Source organism: Hakea prostrata, chromosome 3 (assembly GCF_041222555.1).
Source record: "Hakea prostrata isolate BN-2017 chromosome 3, UWA_Hpros_2, whole genome shotgun sequence".
Classification (NCBI taxonomy): Eukaryota; Viridiplantae; Streptophyta; class Magnoliopsida; order Proteales; family Proteaceae; genus Hakea; species Hakea prostrata.
Genome location: NC_142602.1, coordinates 23,209,445 through 23,229,818, shown reverse-complemented (window position 1 = coordinate 23,229,818; position 20,374 = coordinate 23,209,445). Strand labels below are relative to the sequence as shown.

General features: G+C 36.1%; 1 protein-coding gene across 3 annotated transcripts; it reads right to left on the bottom strand.

Annotated features, from left to right (window-relative positions):
• Positions 1–2,602: 2,602 nt before the first annotated feature.
• On the bottom strand, positions 2,603–14,835 carry LOC149021697 (subtilisin-like protease SBT4.3). Of its 3 annotated transcripts, none has more exons than XM_089147161.1 (10): positions 14,797–14,835; positions 7,759–7,850; positions 6,426–6,517; positions 6,097–6,343; positions 5,497–5,989; positions 4,711–4,808; positions 4,314–4,526; positions 3,531–3,642; positions 3,231–3,444; positions 2,603–3,144 (listed from the first exon to the last, which is right to left on the bottom strand). In XM_089147161.1, the coding sequence occupies exons 2-10, from the start codon at positions 7,833–7,835 to the stop codon at positions 2,603–2,605; spliced, it is 2,088 nt and encodes a 695-aa protein (XP_089003287.1). In that variant the 5' UTR covers positions 7,836–7,850; positions 14,797–14,835. The 3 variants fall into 3 exon arrangements, with proteins under 3 accessions (XP_089003287.1, XP_089003286.1, XP_089003288.1); XM_089147160.1 differs by lacking the exon at positions 14,797–14,835 and adding an exon at positions 8,227–8,322; XM_089147162.1 differs by lacking the exon at positions 14,797–14,835 and having other exon boundaries at positions 4,314–4,517.
• Between the last annotated feature and the right edge of the window lie 5,539 nt (positions 14,836–20,374).

The window sequence follows — 20,374 nt, the reverse complement described above, 5'->3', positions numbered from 1 at the left end:
TTTATGGGATGCGTTTTCTTACTTTTATAAAATTTGTACTTAAGATTTGTGAATATCTTCTAGTGTTTATAGTAAAATAAATACAAAGGATAAATAATGGTGAAGAAATTTAAGAAAATAAAAGACTAAAATGAGCAAAAAATTGTTTTGCCAAATTCTGAAATATCAAACTTAATCCTCACAAATAAAAGTAAAGATATCAACCGGTAATCAAAAACTTGTATTCAATCTGTATTCATAACTATTTAGAAAAATCTATTTAAAAATAATTATTCGAATATTATAGAGTCCATCAAAAAACCAATAGGATATTATCGGAATCCTTGTGAATATAATAGGATATGGATATGATATTATCATTATCGGTCAGAATCCAATCTGTTTACATCCTTAGGGTGGAGTATCCAGACTGGTGTCTTTACATCCTTGGTGGGGTATCCCGACTTAGGAGATGTTTTGGGTTTTTTTTTTTTTTTTTTTTTTTTTTTTTTTTTTTTTTTTTTTTTTTTTTTTTTTTTTTTTTTTTTTTTTTTTTTTTTTTTTGCTAATTATACTTTAAATTTTAAATTTTAAATACATTTTCCAAAAATTTTAATTTATTTTCTAGTTGGTCTATAAATTTATTAATACTTATAATTTACTTCCCCAATTTGAGTTGGTGTAAGATTGGTGAACTTTAGGGCATCATGAATTTTGTGTAAAAAGGGAATCAACTAATTTGTGCTAGAATTTTTTAGCATCCAATACATTCTGAACATAAACCTGTGTAATTTTCGCACGGGATCTTAATTTGTTCACTGTCTAACTTAACCATAGGAGGCGGTTGTCCGGCATACGAGCCGGCCCGCGTCTAACCTTTCTTGTAGGACTCATCGTCTTGGGAAATAGAAGGAGCTTAGTCAGCATCATAATAGTAACTGAAACACATCAGTAAGAGGTCTTAAAATCAGAAATGGGGGGCCAACCATATCACCCATCTCATGTTTGTGGATGATACAATCCTCTTTTCTGAAGTCAAGCTTGCTATGGTGAGAAACTTAAAAGGTTGTATTGACATTTATTGCAAGCAAGTGGTTAAGTTGTGAATCTTAAGAAGTTTACACTTGGCTTCAATGCCAATACTCATACAAAACTCAGACGTTGGTTCTCTAGGGTGCTTAAGACATGAGATGGGGCCGAGAAGTACTTCGGTTTACCCTCTTTGAGAGTGTAGTCAAGGTGTGCGTAAACTCGCCCGGGTGATCTTCAGTTAAAAAAAATAAAAAGAATAAATAAAAAAAGGGTATAGGATTATCTAAAAAAATCCCATAACCATGGAATATATTATGCACAATGTCATACATGCTAACAATCCAACCCTCCTAGCCAGGGAGTCATCGACAAAGTTTTGTTTTCTTCTTACGAAAGTAAACATGTGATTTTCAAATTTGCTTGTGAACACATCTATATCCTCCGGAATACACCAAATCCCAATTGTTCCTTCGAATTAAGTTAATTGAATTGTAAATGCAACAGAGTCATTGAGTATTTCGTTGGTATTTATTATGGAAGAATTTGAATTCATTTTCATTATTGATATATTTAGGGTATCAATTTGTGACCAAATTCAAAACTAAACCAAATTAACCGGTCCAGACTTAACAAAATTAAATTAATGGAATAAATTAACCGATTGCAACCTTAATCGAAGTCTGATTTATAAACTAGGACTGTTGGTTCTAACTAAAAATCCTTTAAACTGAATAACAGATCTGATTCTTTTTTTTTTTTTTAAAACCACCCCCCCTCCCTTATCCCCCCCCCCCCCCCCCATCCTGGGGGGGTTGTTGTTTTTTTTTTTCCCCCCCCCCCCCCCCCTCGTTGTTCCCTTTATGTGGCAGGCCTTTTACCAACTTAGAATGAACTGGAACAGGAATGTTGAAAAAACTAGAAAGCTATATATGCAAGGTTTATGTTCTGGTTAATTAAATTAAACCTGATTCATTTTGGTTAGAGGATAAAAGCATATGGACTATAGAGCTTTAAAGCATAGTTGCACAGGTGTGGCAGAATCTTGAGAGTGACTTGACTTGTAGCTCAAACCTATTTGAGCTTCCATGGAATCTTCAAACTCAACTGCTGCAATTCTTATCAGGGTTTTCCACTTGATCTGCGTCCATGGAAATCTTCTTGTAACTTCAATTTTCTGGAACTATGTAACGGATAAACATACACACCCAACTCCAAGTCCAACTCCATAGTCTCACTCAGTAGAGTCTACATTTTAATTGCTGTCTCACCCTATTGAAGTGTTGTGATTTAATAGAATCATATCTAACTAATCTCATCATAAATATAGGATCTCGTCATGTTCTGAAACATTTTTCCAGATCTCCAGTTTTATCTAGCTATATTGAAGCCAAGATGAACGATGCTTCAATACCATGTTGGTCTAGCTAGTTCATTATCTTTTTGTTCGTAGGATCAATTTCAACCTAAGGAAGCAGTTGCATTACAGTATGCCCATAAATAATCCAACTGTTTATTATCATAGACCATGAGATGGATTACAGAAAATAATAAAAACACAAGCAAAATATTTGTTAATATCATGAATATGAAGTTAGAAGCTGTTAATCGAGTGAACAACAACCGGACTTCTGACAGTATGAGTGCCATCTGACCACTCCAGGGAAGCAAACGCAGCAGAAGATACTGGAAATTTGGTCCCAGAAACAGTGACCATAAATGATTTAACCTGATTCAATGACTCGAAATGTAGAACAGTAGGATTAACCGTGACATTAAACACAGACTGGGAAGTGATGGATGTCTTGTATGTGGAGTTTGCTGAGCCAACATTCTTAACTGTCCTTGTAAAGTTACGAACAAAAGGCTCATCTTGTTGAAGAAAAGCTGTCATTGCTGGATAATTGAGATCCAGCTCCGTTCCATTAGTTCCTGCTGCTTCACAAGTAGTGTTGTTATCTCCTGCTAAAAGTCTTACTCTCTTGGTATCCCAGCCTATATTGCAGAGGAATTTGATATAATCATCTTCTACAATTTCATATACCAGACCCGGATTTATTGCTTTCACGGGATCGATATTCCCAGCCCCATATGCAAACTCAGCATCTGGGTTCTTGGTGGCATTCATCCGCAAAGCTGTAGAGATTTTATGAGAAAGAAAAGTTGGATTAAAGCCAATAAATACGGCAAGCAAATTAATATAGATAGAACAAGCGTATCACCAGTGGTCATGAGTGCAGATTTGATGGCGGAGGGTGACCAATCCGGGTGAATGGATTTAACATAAGCAGCAGCACCAGTAGCGTGAGGGCATGCCATGGAGGTTCCAGATATTATACTGTACTTCACACTCCTTTCATCACCTTCAACGGTCGATGGTGAAGCAATAGGTGAATATGCAGCCAAGATATCTACCCCTGGGGCGCTTATATCTGGCTATAAGATCAGAGAGGGAGACCTTGTGATCAAAAAGATACTAAATGAATGAGAGGCAATGAAGCAACACAGAGAAAGAGAGAGACCTTGAGAATAGATGGTGTGATGCCATTTGGTCCACGAGAAGAAAACGAAGCAACTACTGGAGCAGATGAATCGTGTATCGCCTCAGTCTTCAAGATGTTTGCAGTAGGATTTCTATAGATTAAAAAGTATAAAAATGCTAATTAATTGTGATTAACTAATTATCCTAATAAAATCTTAAAATATCAACTAGTCTAAAACCCACATACTGACCAACTCTACCTATGTGGCGTAGAGCAATTTTCACCATGTGAAATGTTCCAAGGTCCATTTCGGGGACTAAACATGCTTGGGTGGTCACTTTTTTATCTTGGCCATTGCCGTATTGGCATGGATTGTTCAGAAATTTGAGTTCTTCAAATTGACTGGTTGAGGAGGTTATGTGTTATCCATTTTGAAAATTTTTGGGTACAAGGGTATTTCAGTCTTTCTACTGCTTAAAGCCCACATACTAACTAGTTCTACCTGTTGTGGTGAAGACCAATTTTTATTCTGTCACCGTGTGAAATGTTCCAGGGCTCATTTCGGGGCCTAAACTCATCCAGATGGTCATTTGGTGGCCAAGGCTAACAAGGTTAGAGCCTTGTTCAAAATTTCAAGTTTTTCGAAATGACTGGTTATGGACATTATGGAGAGGTCATGTGTCGTCCTTTTTAGTTGCATTTGACTCTTTCTATCTACAAGTCTAAAACCCACTTATTAACCAGTTTTATGGGTTCCCAGAACATCACCAAATAACCAATATTGATCATTAATTCACACTCAAATCACTATTTTGAACTTACATTGTGGAGTTAATGTAGGCCTTGACCTGATCACCCTTTTGGAGGATTAAATGTGTTGCAGCAATAGGAAATACAGAAGAGAAGTCAGAAAATGCATCATTTAGTACTATTGTGCCTGAAGCACCAGCTCGAAATGGTTCTTCTCCCAAACTCAATTCATCACACAGCACAATCTTTCCTGTCACATTTGTCAAGCAGTTACCACTGCAAAGTCTGAAACACAAAAGAAAATATCTTTGCATATTATTTTCAAGTAAGATCCATACACAATCTACGCTTCCTTGTTTTGATTCTTTCATAACAAAAATGATCCGTTTAGATTTTTTTTTTCTTTGTGTGTGTGTGGGGGGGGGGGGAGGGAAAAAAGAGTAATCCAAAGGGTTAGTAAATTCATTACCGTGCATCCCCTTCATCACATGGTCGTGATATTACATCTTTTCCATATACTAAAGGAAGACTTGTTCCATTCAAAGTAAAAGAATTGATTGCCATACCCTGACAACAAAAATGATAACACTTGAATGTGACCATTATAAATTTGAAGCCTACAACTTTTTGTATTTGACTCCTCTCCCGGGAGGAAACCTCCTAATGAGTGCCCAATGAGATATAGATTCAACCATATATAATATTTTAATCCAACAGTAGTTATTAGATTTGTCATAACTCTAGGATTAAAATATTACATGTGGATGAATTCTCTGACACATTGAGCACTCATTCTGTTGCTCAATGAATATCTAAAGTAAAACAGAAATTTTTATAAGTGAACAGTAATTTAAAAATAAAATAAAAGCCACAATAGATTTGGTAGGGCATGATTTCTTGATTATTGTCTGCCTGTAGTGCACTTTGTTTCTCCCATTAATGCCATGTAGAGGGTGGGGTAAGCAATTCCACTGTAAGTGTTTTTATTGAGCTTGCCAGATTATTAGTATTATATATATATATATATATATATATATATATATATATATATATATATATATATATATATATATATATATATATATATATATATATATCTTTTTTTATTTTATTTTTCTTCTAATAAAGAAGAATAACATATGGTCAGTTAGATGGTGCTAGTACCTAAATATAGCAATAACATTCATCCCCACCCTCCCTAAAGGATAAAAAGAAATAGAAAAATTGCTAACCAAAGTTGCATGATGCTTCTTACCTGGATGACCTTTCCATTCCCAAGAACAACCGCATTAAATAAGCGCCGGTCAGTATTACTTGCTGCAACAGATAGTATCCAAGGTGCCACACTTGCTACTGTTCGCCTGATAGGACCACTATTTCCACCAGCCTGTGATGTGAGGATTCCTTTCTGCATCGCATGAAATGCCCCTATTGAAATAGGATCAGCATCGAATTGATCAAATAAACCCGGTCCTAATGAAACTGAGATGATATCCACTCCATCCGCAATGGCATCATCAAAACCTGCCAGGATATCACTTGTATCGCAACCAGTATCTGTGCAAACTTTGTAAGCTGCAATCCTTGCTGATGGTACACCTCCCTTTGCATTCCCTTGTGCCAATCCATAAAATCCCACATCATATACCAAGTTACCAGCAGCTGTGGAAGCAGTATGTGTTCCATGTCCATCTAAATCCCTTGTTGAGTTATTTTTCTTGGCATAAAATCGAGCACCAATAATCTTGCTGTAGGAGATTCATAAAAAATTGTTACAATACAAATGCTTTCTTACAATGGAGATAATATATTATAATCAACTAATATTAATGAACTATTAGACCAAGAGATTTACTTGTTGCATGTAAAATTAAAGCCACCTTCACAAGCACCCTTCCATTTCTTTGGGGGAACACTAAATCCTTTATCACTGAAACTTTCTGATTCTGGCCATATTCCAGCGTCAAGAATGCCAATAATTAGATCACTCTCAACTTCAGGTTTTCTTATCACAGCACTCGAAAAACCAATGAAGTCCCAAGATCTGGTTGTTTGTAATTGGAGAGTGCCACTAGGGAAAACGGATACCACACCTTCTTTGCCTGGCATTTCAACAAAGATATTATGATGATATTGTCAAAAACTAAAATCTAATTTATAAATTAAAGTTCTTTGGTTAATAACTAGCAAGCTTTTCTCTTTCTTGTTCATTGAGCTTTGCTGCAAATCCATTGAAACTTCTATGATAGCTTCGCACAAAGCTATTTGTTATAGAGCTGCACAAAAAGGTTGATATATTGATAAGAATTTTATAATATTATGTTAGGTTAATTTAATTGTAGCAAACCATGGACATACATAGCTGTATCCTCAAATGAACCACTTAATTATTATATATGAAACAAAAAATCTTTATCAAGAAGATTTGATTGTTGATTACTTTGCTACAATTTTGTATTAAGTTGACATTTCCATATAACCATTTTGCTCATATTCTTTTATGCTCTAGATTTCATGTGGCTTCTATGAAATTTCTAAAAGAAATAAATTGATCAAATTTCATTCCAAAACCTGAAATAAATAAGAAAGCATATTCGAGAATGGCATTAGGTTCATCAACAGAAATATAATTGCAAAAAAAATGCTTTGAGGAGGAGACTTATGGTTAAGATTTTGATTGATCTATCCTATATTTTTCCCAAAGGAAAATAAGGAAAAAGACTATAGACTCAACTTATCTATACGTTTGCTTATTCTCTATATACCTTTACTCCTCACTTGAAAGTTTTAACTTTGATTCCCTCCAAATAAGGAAGTCTTGCATATTCTTCTCCTCTATGTTTTAAAATGGCTAAATTACCCTCAAATTTTATCCCCTTTGTGATTTGAACTAATTCTTTCTATTTTTTGTGTTTCCCTTCCTCACTTTTTCTATATATATGACTAGCTATGTTTTTATTTCCATTTGATGGCTTCTAATAAAAGTGGGGGGGGAGTACATCTAATGTTGCTTAAAGGGTTCTGATAAGAGGAAGTAAGAAAAAGAATTACATTCAATCGTATTGGATGGAATCTTGTTAAATAAGGAGACAAGAAAACTAAAAATAAAATAAATAAATAAATAAAACCCTAAGGAGGAAGAAAAATATATAAAAAACAAAAACCTATATCCTTGTTTAATATTCCTATTAAAGGAGGGAGAAAAGAAAATAAATAATATATCAAAATAACCAATTAAGAAGGTAAAAATATGAGGTAATTTGGCCAAAATATTAAGGGAAAAAAGAGAGGTATATCACACATTTTTCCCAGGGGGAGGGGGTGGTAGTAGTGAACTTTTGAGAGTGAAATTAGAGTAAATAGAGAACAAGTACAAGGGAGAGATTGAAAAATTTCACGGAATAATCAACTTCTCAAAGAATTAGCATCTCAAGATGAAGAACAAAGATCACCTAATATTGCTTGAACATGCATGATTGATAGTGAAAACATTTTAGATAATTTTTAAAAGTATTACCTTTCCTCAAGAACTTCTGCCAGCATGCTTAGGTGGTTAGATGTAGGAGAATATGCTCCTTTAGGAAGTGCACCCATGTACACAATATAGATCTGCACAGATTATCAATATATGCATGCTGATCAACAACATGATAGAGCCATGAATACAATTTTATTCATCAACTGCATAATATCCATGCTAATTTAGTTAAGATAGGATGAATTATATCAACTAGTACATAAGGATACCACTAATCTCATCAAGTAAATATTAGTGACATTGGCCACATAATTCAGCATGATCAACAATCCTACAATGATAATGTCTCTATCAATACTTATATGTAATTCTCCGTATCATATTGATTAAATAATTTGCCCTCAAGATCAGCATAAGAACCATTAACATAGATAAAGATTTCACATCTTACAGGCTCATTGGATAGAAAAGTGCAAGGATCATAATAGAGATTCAGATATTACTTGCCTTTCTATCTTCTCCGATGGCACCACACAAAATGCATATTGCACAAATGAAAACCGCAAGAAAAGGAGAAAATGATGGTGCAAGGAAGTAAGCCATTCCTAAGGGTCTGCTCAATGCTCAATTAGAACAAGCTTAAAAGCATTCAATGAGGAGATTTATTTTTTTAAAGGGGCGAGGTGCTCATATATAGTAGACAGAATATCGTTTGGTTGGTAAGTTGGCGCATTTACAATCCCTTCTGTTTTTCCTATTTTAGTTTAAGAATATTGTTTGGTTGGTAAGTTGATGCATTTACAATATCTTCTGTTTTTTCTATTTTAGTTTAAGAATATTGTTTGGTTGGTAAGTTGGTGCATTTACAATCTCTTCTGTTTTCCCTATTTTAGCTTGTCATCCGTACCCATATATTGCTTTATTGCCATATTTTTTATCAATCAAATATCAGCCTACTTTGTATATACTCCCAAGACATTAACTACTATATATATTTATCAAATTTTTAGCAGTAAAATAAAATTTATTATTAGATCAGAAAAAATAAAATCTATTTGAAAAGGCACATGCTTGACACAAGGTACATGATTGTTTAGTGGATCTCATAACTAAAGAGTGGAGTTGGGCTACAATGTAGTTCAAGCTAGGGAAATAGAGGAATTTCCCACAAAACTCAATTCTTTTAGTCCAAAATTAAACACACAATCTTCAAATTTGCTAGCAAGCACATCATTTTTTTTTAAATGAATTCAACAACCACATCTATATCCTCCACAATACACCGGATCCCAAGTGGGCTTACTGTCAAACCACTTTATTTGTAATTGCAACAGAGGTGTTAAGTATTTCTTTGTTTTTTAATTTTAATTTATTGGAAGAAGTTAAACATTTCAGTTCATTTTGAGTATTATCATTAACATATATATATATATATATATATCTAGATTTATGGGGAAAACATCCTCTACTATGGCATCCTCCGCTATGCACGTGCACATATATACCAAATGATTGGCTGAGAAAACAAAGTAAATACAAGACTATTGAGGATTTTTAAAATTTAAAACTAAGCTTTTAATCTCAGCCAGTCATTTGGTACAAAAATGCACTGTTGTGCATAACAGAGAGATTAAAAGGTTAATAATTTTAAAATTTAAAAATCCTCAATAGTCTTGTATTTATTTTGTTTTCTCAGCCAACCATTTGGTATATAAGTGCACTGCTGTGTAGAGCAGAGACTTGTGCACAATAGAGGATGTTTTTCCAGCAGAGGATTTCCATCAATTTGTAACCAAAATTGAATTTCAAATCCAAAACCAAACCAAATTAACTAGGCTAGACCTAACCAAATTAAATTGAATTGGATTTGGATCAATAAATTGCAATCTTAATCGAGGATTCAGTTCAAATAGGGGTGTCAAAACCTAACCCGAACCGTTAAAACCGGACCGAACCGGCCCGTTATAGCCCAAACCGGCCCGCACCGAAGCTCAATGGGCTGTGTTTGGGCTGAAACCTCAGCCCGCAATGGTTCGGGCTGGGTCGGGCTAGTCCGTGTGTGGCCCGCTAGCCCGAACCGTTTGGCCCGAAATCGGCCCGAACCCGAACCAAACCGTTAAATCCGTTATAAATAAATTAAATAAAATAAATTTAAATGTAAAAGACAAGAAAAGCCCCAAGTTTCTATTTGTTTTCTTAATTGTTTTACTTTGGAATATGCAAACAACAAGCCTATCAAGGCCTTCACCATTTGGAAGACGGACTTAGTAAATATTTAGCAAGTGTATTATCATTTGAAAATTTTTTAATGTTTTATTTTGATATATTTTTACAAGCGTTAAGAAGGGAAAGGAGAATAAGCAAATACAATCCACTAAAATTCATCAAGATGCTAGCTTTCTTTTGTGTATTTGTTCTATAATTTTTACTTGTATATTGTAGAAAAAAAGCTTTTGGTTTTGAACACCCAACACAAGAGATTTGAAGAGAACTTAATGCTTACATGTGTTTATATGCTCTTGATAAATTCCACACATCAACAAGGTACTCAAAACATAGTGCTAGTAAAGTTAAACATCAATCTCCTCTGAGCGGTCTCACTCACTCTCCCTCACAGCACTAGAGCACGTCTTTTGGGTTCTCCGCAATAGTTGGGTAAAGTCATACAAATCCACGGTTGGGGGTGTAAGTCACCACTCTCTCACATCACCGTTTGGCATGAGATTTAACACGTATTAAGAACAACTCTAGGCCCAATGCATAGTCATACAGTCTTGTACTACATATGGTCCAGATATTTCCCCTCATGCCTAGTGCCCTTTAGGTTCAATATCCTTCCCCACCTAGAAATGGTATCCTCAGTGGGAGGCATTTTTGGATTCTATTCCCCAATCCAATGGTCATCCACATATAATAGACAAGATGTTCTCCATTTCCTCTCACGAGTTGGGTACCGGTCTTGAGCGTCTATGAACCCTTATCTATTATATGCAACTCTACCATTCCATGATAACAGTGGGCATGTTTGGTAATCACAGGATCTAGCAATTGACATCACGGGTTAACGGTTTTAATACTCCTACCGAAAGGGTAGTAGTACTCATATGGTTATCTAGCCAAACACTTCTAGACACCTAATATTCATGTACCTAGGTCTAGATGCACATTTATATAAGGTCACTAGGGTAATGGGCGAACCCACAATCCTAATTGGTAATTAGAAATAAGAGAACTAAGTCTCAAACCAGTCCCACACATTCTTATATCATCCACCACAAGATTCGAAAAGAAATAGAAATAACCATACATTCTTACCTTTCATTTGTGCAAAAGTCACACACACAATCACATGATAATAAATATAATAAATAAAGCAAGATATCAATAATGGAATTGAAGTAACATTATCAAAAATATAAGATATGGTTAAGTATATTCCTCACCTTGTAAGTTAGTTACGCTCTCCAAAGTCTCACAAGGTGCACCCAAGAGTATGTAATTAGACCCAAAATAACCCTAGTTGCATAAAAGGAAAACTATGTATTAATTGGGAACCAATTGGGGTTCAAAAGAGGTCCCAAAAATACCTCCCGGATATGACCCGTTGAATGGTAGGTTGCATAGACTTACAAGACTAGTTGAACGGCCGATCAACCCAACATCAACCTAGTTTTGAGTAAAAATTCATATTTTGCCTCTGATTCGAAATTGGAGGCCAATCAACCGGTTCTTGTTTGCCCCCCTCCCCCCTCAGCTGGGGCCCGATTTCAGTGATTTTTTGTTGAAAGAAAGGTCTTTCAAGGGCCAACGTTTGAGTATAATTATCTCATCATTTGGATTCTCCTTCATCGGTTTTACGGATGTGCCAAAATCCCTTCTAACACCCTCGTGGTGGACTTTCTCTCTCCTCCTAAATTTAAAAGAGTGGTCATGTCATCAATGGGGTCATCCACTACCATGGGATACATTTTCGATCCTTTGTGCTCGATTTGAATGGTCCACAATTGTTGCCTACAAGAGTTCTGGGTTCGTGGTCCTGAAACCATGGGTAAGAGGGTTAGAAATCTAGGGAATTTCACACCATGACCCTCTAACTATGGAGTGTGAGTATGGATTAGAAGAGGTGCAAACAAAATTGCATGAATTAAATTTAGCTAAGCCCTTTATTAGGCAGCTCGCACCTTGCCTATCTAAATTAATGAAAGGGAAGGTCAAAACCCAAACCTTTTAATTGAGGAACATAGCTTGTAACTTAATCACTACTTTGGAAGTGGCTTCGACCAATAGAAGTCACTCCTATCGTTGATGTTTGTGAGGCAACCCAAAATTTGAGCCTTTATCCTTCTTCTTCTTTTTTCTTTCCTTCTTTTTTTTCTTTTAGTTTCTTTTCTTTTTTTCTTCTTTCTTTCCTTTTTTTTTCTTTTCTTTTCTTTTCTTTCTTTCTTTCTTTCTTTCTTTCTTCTTCTTTTTTCCTTTTTTTTTTTTTTTTTTTTTTTTTTTTGATATTCTTTTCCTTACGTTGCTGTTTGTTTCTTTTTCTTTTCTTTTTTTCTCTTATTTTTCCAGATTTTTTAGGGAATGTAGAGAAGAGAGCAAAGTTGGACTAAAACCAACTTAACTAGGCAAAACCTAAACAAGTTAACTTTACCAAAAAAAAAAAAAAAAAATAATACAAACCTAAACAAATTAACTGGGCTAAAACTAACCAAATTAAATCAGATTGGATTTGGATCATTGGATTGCAATCTTAATGAGGATTTGGTTCAGATCCGGCTATAATCTAGAACCTAACTAAAACCAAATTGAATAACCAAATTGATTTGACCTATTCTATGTTTTTTTCCAGAGGAATATTAATGTATTACCATATTGAATCTATATCGTATCCTTCAATTGTTTCATTAACTAATTGAAATTTCAACAAATATTTTAATTAAAAAGTATAATTAGTGGCTAACTATCTTAATCTTTTAACTTCAAATCAAGAGTTCGAATACCCTCGGGGCTAGGGGTGAAGCCTATCTTATATTTAAGTTATATGTAAAACCTTAATGAGGAAGAAATCTAGCAAGAAGGTGGCCATGGCCATCAAGATTAATCTTGAAAAAGCCTATGATAGAATCAAATGGAGTTTCATTGAAAAATCTCTTCTTGCAGTGGGTATTCCCAACAAGTTAGTAGATGTAATAATGCTTTTTATTACAACTTCCAGCATGAAAATACTTTGGAATGGGATTCCAATAGAAAGTTTCAGACCTTCAAGAGGCATTCATCAAGGTGACCCTCTTTCTCATATTTTCATCAAGTGCATGGAACGGCTAACCCACTGTTTCCAGGATATTGTAGCTAGTGGTCAGTGGAAACCTCTGCAGGTAAGGAAATAGGGACCCCAAATTTCCCATCCTATGTTTGCTGATGATATCGTATTGTTCACAGAAGCAAATAAAAGCGTGGAAGTGGTGCGAGATTGTTTACATAGATTTTGTGGAGCATCTAGGACTAAGGTTAGTGGTGCAAAGACGAGGATTTTTTTTTCTCTAAAAATATTAATAGGGGTTATCTCGCGATATTATCTCTCCTAGTGGATATACTGATACAACCGATATAGGTCGATATTTGGGTGTGTTAATCTGGAATGGAAGAAACACCAAAGATAATTATAGTTATATTCTATCTAACATGAGAGATCGTCTGTCTAATTGGAAAGCTAATTCACTCTCTATGGCTAGAAGAATTAGTCTAGCCAAGGTAGTTATTATGTCAATTCCCATTTATTCTATGTAGTCAGGATCCATACCAAAAGGGGTGTAGCAGGAGGTTGATAGGGCTGGATGAGGTTTTATATGAGGTGATTCTACTAAACAACACAAATCACACCTATTAAGTTGGGACGAATTGTGCACCAAAAGAGGGTGGAGACCTGGGATTCAAGTAGTCTCATGAAATGAATGAAGCATTCCTTATGAAGTTAGCTTGGAATTTCTATGGGGGACAATATCCTCATATGTGAGCTACATGCATGACATTCATGCAGGATTATAGGAGGCTTTGAGGTGTAGTTTCATGATGGTGGAGGTTGGGTCTCCTTCGCTTAATGCGGTTCAAGGCCTTAATAGTGGCTTTGTCGTTCCCTAGTTTGCCATGGGGGTTGTGGAAGACATTAGGAGGTTGATGGATTCTTTGGTCAAAGTGCCAAGTGGTTCACCAAATGCATGAGACTAATCAATGTACTGAGATTTTTAACGAGCTTAGATGCCTTCGGGGATTCCCTTGGACATGAATGGTCTGCCTGATAAGCTTCATAGGTTGGTCTGTGAAGAAGCATGGGGTATGCGGTTCTTCCACTACTAGTATTGTAATCTTAAGTATTATTATATAATATATTCTCGCCTTTGTCCAAAAATGTTGCTTTAAAATGAAAACATCAATTTACCCAAAAAAAAAAAAAAAAAAAAAATGAAAACATCAAGCAATTCTGCTATCCATCGCTGATCCCCCAAAAAAAAACTAAACTACTCTGCATCCATTATAGTGATGGTGTTCTCTATGGGCAATGGGTCATTTGTGTGTATATAAGAAACAATCGAAACAAGCACATTAGCATTGTGACAAGGAGATTCACCTTTCATAAGGTGAGGCTGTCATATATGGAAGACAAGTTATTATTTGGTTGCCTAGCAGGTCATACTCACAAGCTGCTTTATATCCTCTTGTGCTTTCCCTGTTTGAGTTTATCATCTGTATCCATATATTGCTTTCTTGCCATATGCTCTTCCAAATCAAATATCACCCTACTATGTATAAATTATTGTACATGTTTAATCATTGTTTTTGCAATGAAACATAATTTTTTAGAAAAGGAACATTGCTATGCACAAAGTATAGGATTAAGCTCGAGGGGTTGCTCAGTTGGCAAAAGACCAGCGCCTCATAGTATGAGGTAGAAGTTTGAATCCTCTTGGAGCCAAGGGCAAAGTGTCACACCCCGCCCGCCAGGCCTGGGTTACCCGCCGGACAACCCGTGGGTGCGATCCGTCACAGGATCCATGGTTTTAGTCTATCAATAATAATAAATACAAATACATGAATCAAGAGCAAGAATAGTATAATAATCAATAAAAAGGTTACAGGAGTCCAAATACTCCAATAAAAATCCAAGAACGAACGAAAGAAGGAAGATCAAGAATCAAAAGTAACATCGAGTTCAGCGGAAGCAAAATAAGTAACTAAATAATCTTCATCTTCAGGAGGCTTCATGCTTTGCAAGTTCATGTATCACTGTCTGTGCCACATCAGCTTCAAACGAGAAGGCTCTTTCATACGAATCATCTCCAACTTCTGACGTTGTGCAACCATCTGTACAGTTTATATAATACATACAATGAAAGGAATGAGTTCCAACGAACTCAGTAAGGAACAAGCAATTCTCATATATATGTCAATACAATCCACGAATGCACATATGAAATGATATGGATGATATGCAGAAATATGAATGCTACTAAGATCTAACTATGCAAGTCTCTAATGGCTGACATGCTTTAAGATATACACCAGCCCTCCTTTGGGTAAGTCTCATCACTCCGATCCGGCAAGGACCGGTTACCTCTGTAGGGATCCCGGGCAAAGGGGTAAGTCCACACCGGCTCTCAAAACCGTGGCTGGGGGTTAAGTCAACACTCTCTCACCACGACCATTGGCAATGAGTACTGGCGCATGTCGGGGTTTCTAATCCAATGCAAGGTCATAATGGTAACATACTATATGAAGTCCAGATACTTCCCCTATGGCACCAACCAACTCGGTTCAGTATCCTTTGCAACCTAGGAGTAAGAATCCTCACGGATGCGCTACCTCTGTTGGACTCCACTCCTTAACCCTATGGTCATCCACATATTATTGGGGCGGATGCTCTCATGACTCCTCGCGACACCCGGTCCGCTCCTTGGACGTCCATGAGCCCAACCCTAACATATGCAACCCTACCATTACATGACCAATAGTGGACCACTGAGTCTCCGCACGGACTGGTTACCGCTGTTGGATGAAACATAGTCACGTCACCATTGTCACGGGTCACCCGGCTTCAATTCCCCTGCCGAAAGGGTAATAGCATGTGGGGTACCTAGCCATGCAATTCTAGACTCCCTAAGTATGTCATCAAGTAATCATGATAGTGCTGGAGACATCAGCGAGGCATGTGTCCCATTCCACAAACCTTCGATATCCCAAGCCAAGATATCCCAAAGGAATACCCCTTCCATCACAACTACACTACAATCACTCTTTATCATACCATGAACAGTTGTGCAATATCATAAAAGATGAAGTACATCAAAGAACACCACTAACAGCAAGTATACAATAAGATTCACATGCTTTATACAATTACAGCAAGTTACATGATCAAAGAATAGTAAATAGAACAACTGAATCATCATGTATATGTAATTGCATATAAATAAGAATGCATGTCCTTACCTGTAATTTAGTAGAAGTCCTCTAACTTGCAATCCAAAAACTATTATAAGACTTTTATTTGAAACAGAGAACACCTAGGCATAGGGTTACAAGAATGTATAAGAGTCAAGAGTCAAAACAATTCAAAAATCAAACCTACACGATTCTTCGGAAACCAGCCGGTTGCTTGTGGCGGTTGCTTAAGTTAAGCGACCTCCACAAGCGACCGCCTGCTTCTTTCAGACAGTTTCCAACTCCGAAAATCAGACTTTTTATCATCCGATTTCAATCCGTTTTGGGATGATCTTAGTCCGAAATTCAAGCTTAATAAGTCTAGAACAAGGGGGTAACAAGAAACCCTAGAATTAACAAAGATTTATTACCCAAATCATTCCCCTTGATGGGATCCATCCATTAAACAAATGCGGGGATTCGTTTTCTGGACAGGATCTCATCAAGAACATTGAAAAGGGAGATACAACAAATCAATTGGGTAACCACCAACAAAAAGGGGATGGGTTCAAATCAATTAGAGGTTAAAAGAAGAGAATTGCAGATGGAGATTCATTACCTTAATCAGAATCACCAAGAATAGAAGAGAAAAGGTTTTATATCACTAACAGCACTTCAGACCTGAATCCTGCACGATTCCACTGCCGCCTAATCGCCCAAAATAGCAATCCCGAACATAATAATGCATTAATAGGGCGAGGGATGCTATTTATAACGAACAGGGGGCAAAAGAGGGCATTTTCCCGCAAGCAGAACCGGGCGGTCGCTTAAGGCGGTCGCTTGGTTTAATCAACCGCCACTAGTAACCGCCCCCAAGTATATTGCTATACAAGGGTGCTTTGCTCATGGGGTTGAAGACCAAGTACAACCAAACCCAAATGAAGACATGGGGGAGATCATAGTCCGAAAAATCAATCATAATAGGTTTGTAACAAAGAGGTTAGGGTTTCATCATAATATATGGCTCATGAAAAGGTTATGATCACGGAAAGAGAGGGAATGATTGTTATCAAGAAAATAACAAGAAATCATAGGAAATCTAGTTTATGTTAACAGAAACATTACCCATGAGGTTTCCCTCACATGGAAGGTTACAAGAGGTTTCCAGAAAGATCATTCAAGGGTTAGGGTTAAGGTTTCAAGAATCTATTAGCTAGGGTTAAGATCATGATAATGATCATAGATCTCAAAGAATAGAATGAGATCATGGAATAGATGGTTGCAAGAATGCATCATCTTCTTCCTGATCTCAAAAAGAACAAGAACGAAGAAAGAATAATTAGAAATCCTAATTAGGTTAAACATGGATCATGAAGAAAATATAGTGATCAAGTTTAGGTTAACACAAATATCACCCAAGGGAAAGAGAAACAAAGAATGCACAATCTGAAAAAGTGTTGGGAAGTTTCCAACAAATAAAAGAACAATAGGGTTTCATATATGGTTACCTCTCATGAGAGTTGGTTACCTCCCATGAGAGTTACCCATAATTAATTCTCATAAAAACAACCCAAGATAGATAAAGGAAAATCTCATTAGTATTTCAAAATAAAGAATGGAATTAGAAAGGGTCTACTAATGAGAGAAAATAAGGTTCTTAATTAAAGTGAAGGGAAACAAATTCAAATCATACAATTAGGGATTTACTAACAAGAATCCGTGTATCCCACGAAAAGACTAAGGAGAATAAAGATTCACCCTTAGGGCAAGGAATTTACAATCAAGAAAGGTTTTGGGGAGGGTCCAATGAATTAATAGAAAATAAAAGGGTTGCCAATTGTTCCAAAGAAAAACAAGGATCAACTCCTCAATCATGAGGACACAAGGGAAGGTCATGGTAATAATATGAGACCTTCCCCACAATAATAAATATAGGTAGGAAATTAGGGAAAGTATCATTAAGAGCTTTGGTGGAATCAAATTCAAGGATCATCGCCATATGGCTTCAAGATCATAGAGTGAATTGGGGGATTCACTCTAGGGCTAAAAGAATTAAAGAAGAGGTCATTACAGTAGTGTAATACCCTTCTCATGATCAGAAAATCAGAAGTAGAGAAGAAAGAATGAATTAAAGAAGAAGCAAATTGAATACCAACCTTTTAGAAGAGAAACCGCTGAAGAAATCAGAACAGATGCTTGAGGATCTTTCTTGGATTCGAAGGAGAGGATCTAGGGATCTTCCCACGTTCTCCCAAGGCTTAGAAACAGATTGAGAGTGAAACACATGGAGTTCCCCCTTTTAAATAGCACAAAGAGTTCAAGAGTTACTAGGGTTTCACCAAACTGACCAAACTGACCCTGTTGGTTGATTGGTTGCCAAAGAGGAAGTTCAAAGGTCGATCCCATGCTATCAAGAGGTTTAGAAACATGGTGGGAATAGTTTACCACGAAATTAAAAGAAATAAAGCTTTTGAAAACCTTCAAAACAGATATTTACCAAAATGCCACTGCCTGGACAGCTTATTCAAAACAAAGGATTTAATGGGCCAAACTTCAATATTTTTGGATGGGCTTCTTTCAATACATCGTACTACTTACCTAGTATGGAGGGATGTCTTCAAACTAGGTCCAACTAAGCTTTAGGTCCATCAACCAAGTTCTTCTTCACAAATAAATAGTTCAACACCAAATCAAATAAGGTTTCCATAAGGAAACACCATCATCAATATCCATGGGTTTTGGGTCAAACACCATATCTTCTACTGAGATGGCCCACAAAGACATCTTCCTAAGATTTTAAAAGATAGTAAAACTGAAATCACGGTCAAACTTCGAAGTCAACATTAAACAAAACCTACTTCACGCAAAACAGATCGGGTTTCCGGGCTAGATTTGGGCTGGGTGTCACACAAAGTCCCACCTAAATTATATGTAAAAATTACCCCTCTGCTTTGAGGATGTAGTCAAGGTGTGTATAAACTCGCATGGGTGATCCTCATGTAAATAAATAAATAAAAGACGCAAGGTATAGTATTATCTAGAAAATCCTATAGACAAGGAGTATATTGGGCACAATGTCTTGCAAGCCCCAAAACAATCCTTCGAGTCAGGAATCATCTACAAAGTTCAGTTCTCTTGGCACAAAAATAAACACATGATCTTCAAATTTGCCTCCAAACACATCTATATCCTCCATGAACAAATTCGGCCCAAATGGGTTTCCTGCGGCCAAGTTAATTGAATTGTAAATGCAACAGAGCATTGAGTATGTCTTTGTTATTTATTCTGCAAGAAGTATATTTCAATTCATTTTTGGCATAATATATTAGGGTGTAACTAAATCCAAAACCAAAAAAAAAAAAAATTAACCTGATTCGAGACCTAACCAAATTAAATTGGATTGAATTTGGATCAACAAATTGCAATCTTTCCATTGATTTATAAACTAAAACTAAATTGAATAATTGAGTTCACCCGAAAAACAAAAAATTTAATAATCGAACTAATTTGACTTATTCAATGTTTTATTTTTTGAAAAGCTTTTTTCGCTAAAAGGGTCATTTTATAACGAAAATAAGAAAAATAAAAGAAATACAAGCAATTAGTAACTACCTTGCTCACCCGCAACAACAATTTGCCCCCCAATACACCTTTCCTCACTGGTTCCTACTCATAATTGACAACAACTAAGTCATCAGAAACGAAATGTAGGACGTCTAGATGCATCCAAATCAAGATTTTTAAGAAAAGCTTCGTAACAATAGTTACATAGCAGCACTATCCTTTCCCAATGGGAGGGTCTGATGCACTATGGATACTTTCGCTAAAACCGCATCTACCTTCTTGAATTCCTCTCGCTATAGAAACCTTTTTACTTGTTACTACTTTCTTCACTGCGTGAGCCTTTTTTTCTTCGGACGACCAGGTTTCCGATGAGGAGAACCTTCAGCCCGCACTGATATAGACGAAGACGAAAGTGGAAGAACTACGTTCAATTGCAAAGTTTCATCATTGGCCGCCTAAATAACATGTTAACAGAACTTCATCTTATCCTTTGAAAAGCATTAATTCATTGCCAATTAAGTCTAATTCTTATCCTTTAAAATGTTAACAGAACTTGATCTTTTTTATGGTGTGAGTACAAGACACTCCATAATAGTGAGGCTCAATACTTGGTGGTATTCTTTCCCCAAAAAAAAACAAAAACAAAAAATACATGGAGGGATTGATAATGCTTTTTCTG

What these genes read in the sequence shown, in the direction of transcription:
- LOC149021697 (XM_089147160.1), bottom strand. Translation starts at nt 8,322, where the DNA reads ATGGCTTACTTCCTTGCACCATCATTTTCTCCTTTTCTTGCGGTTTTC. An exon ending in GCAGAAGTTCTTGAGGAAAG is followed by an intron (nt 6,518 to 7,758) that starts GTAATACTTTTA and finishes CTTTTTGTGCAG; the next exon opens with CTCTATAACAAATAGCTTTG. An exon ending in ATCTGCACTCATGACCACTG is followed by an intron (nt 3,145 to 3,230) that starts GTGATACGCTTG and finishes AAATCTCTACAG; the next exon opens with CTTTGCGGATGAATGCCACC.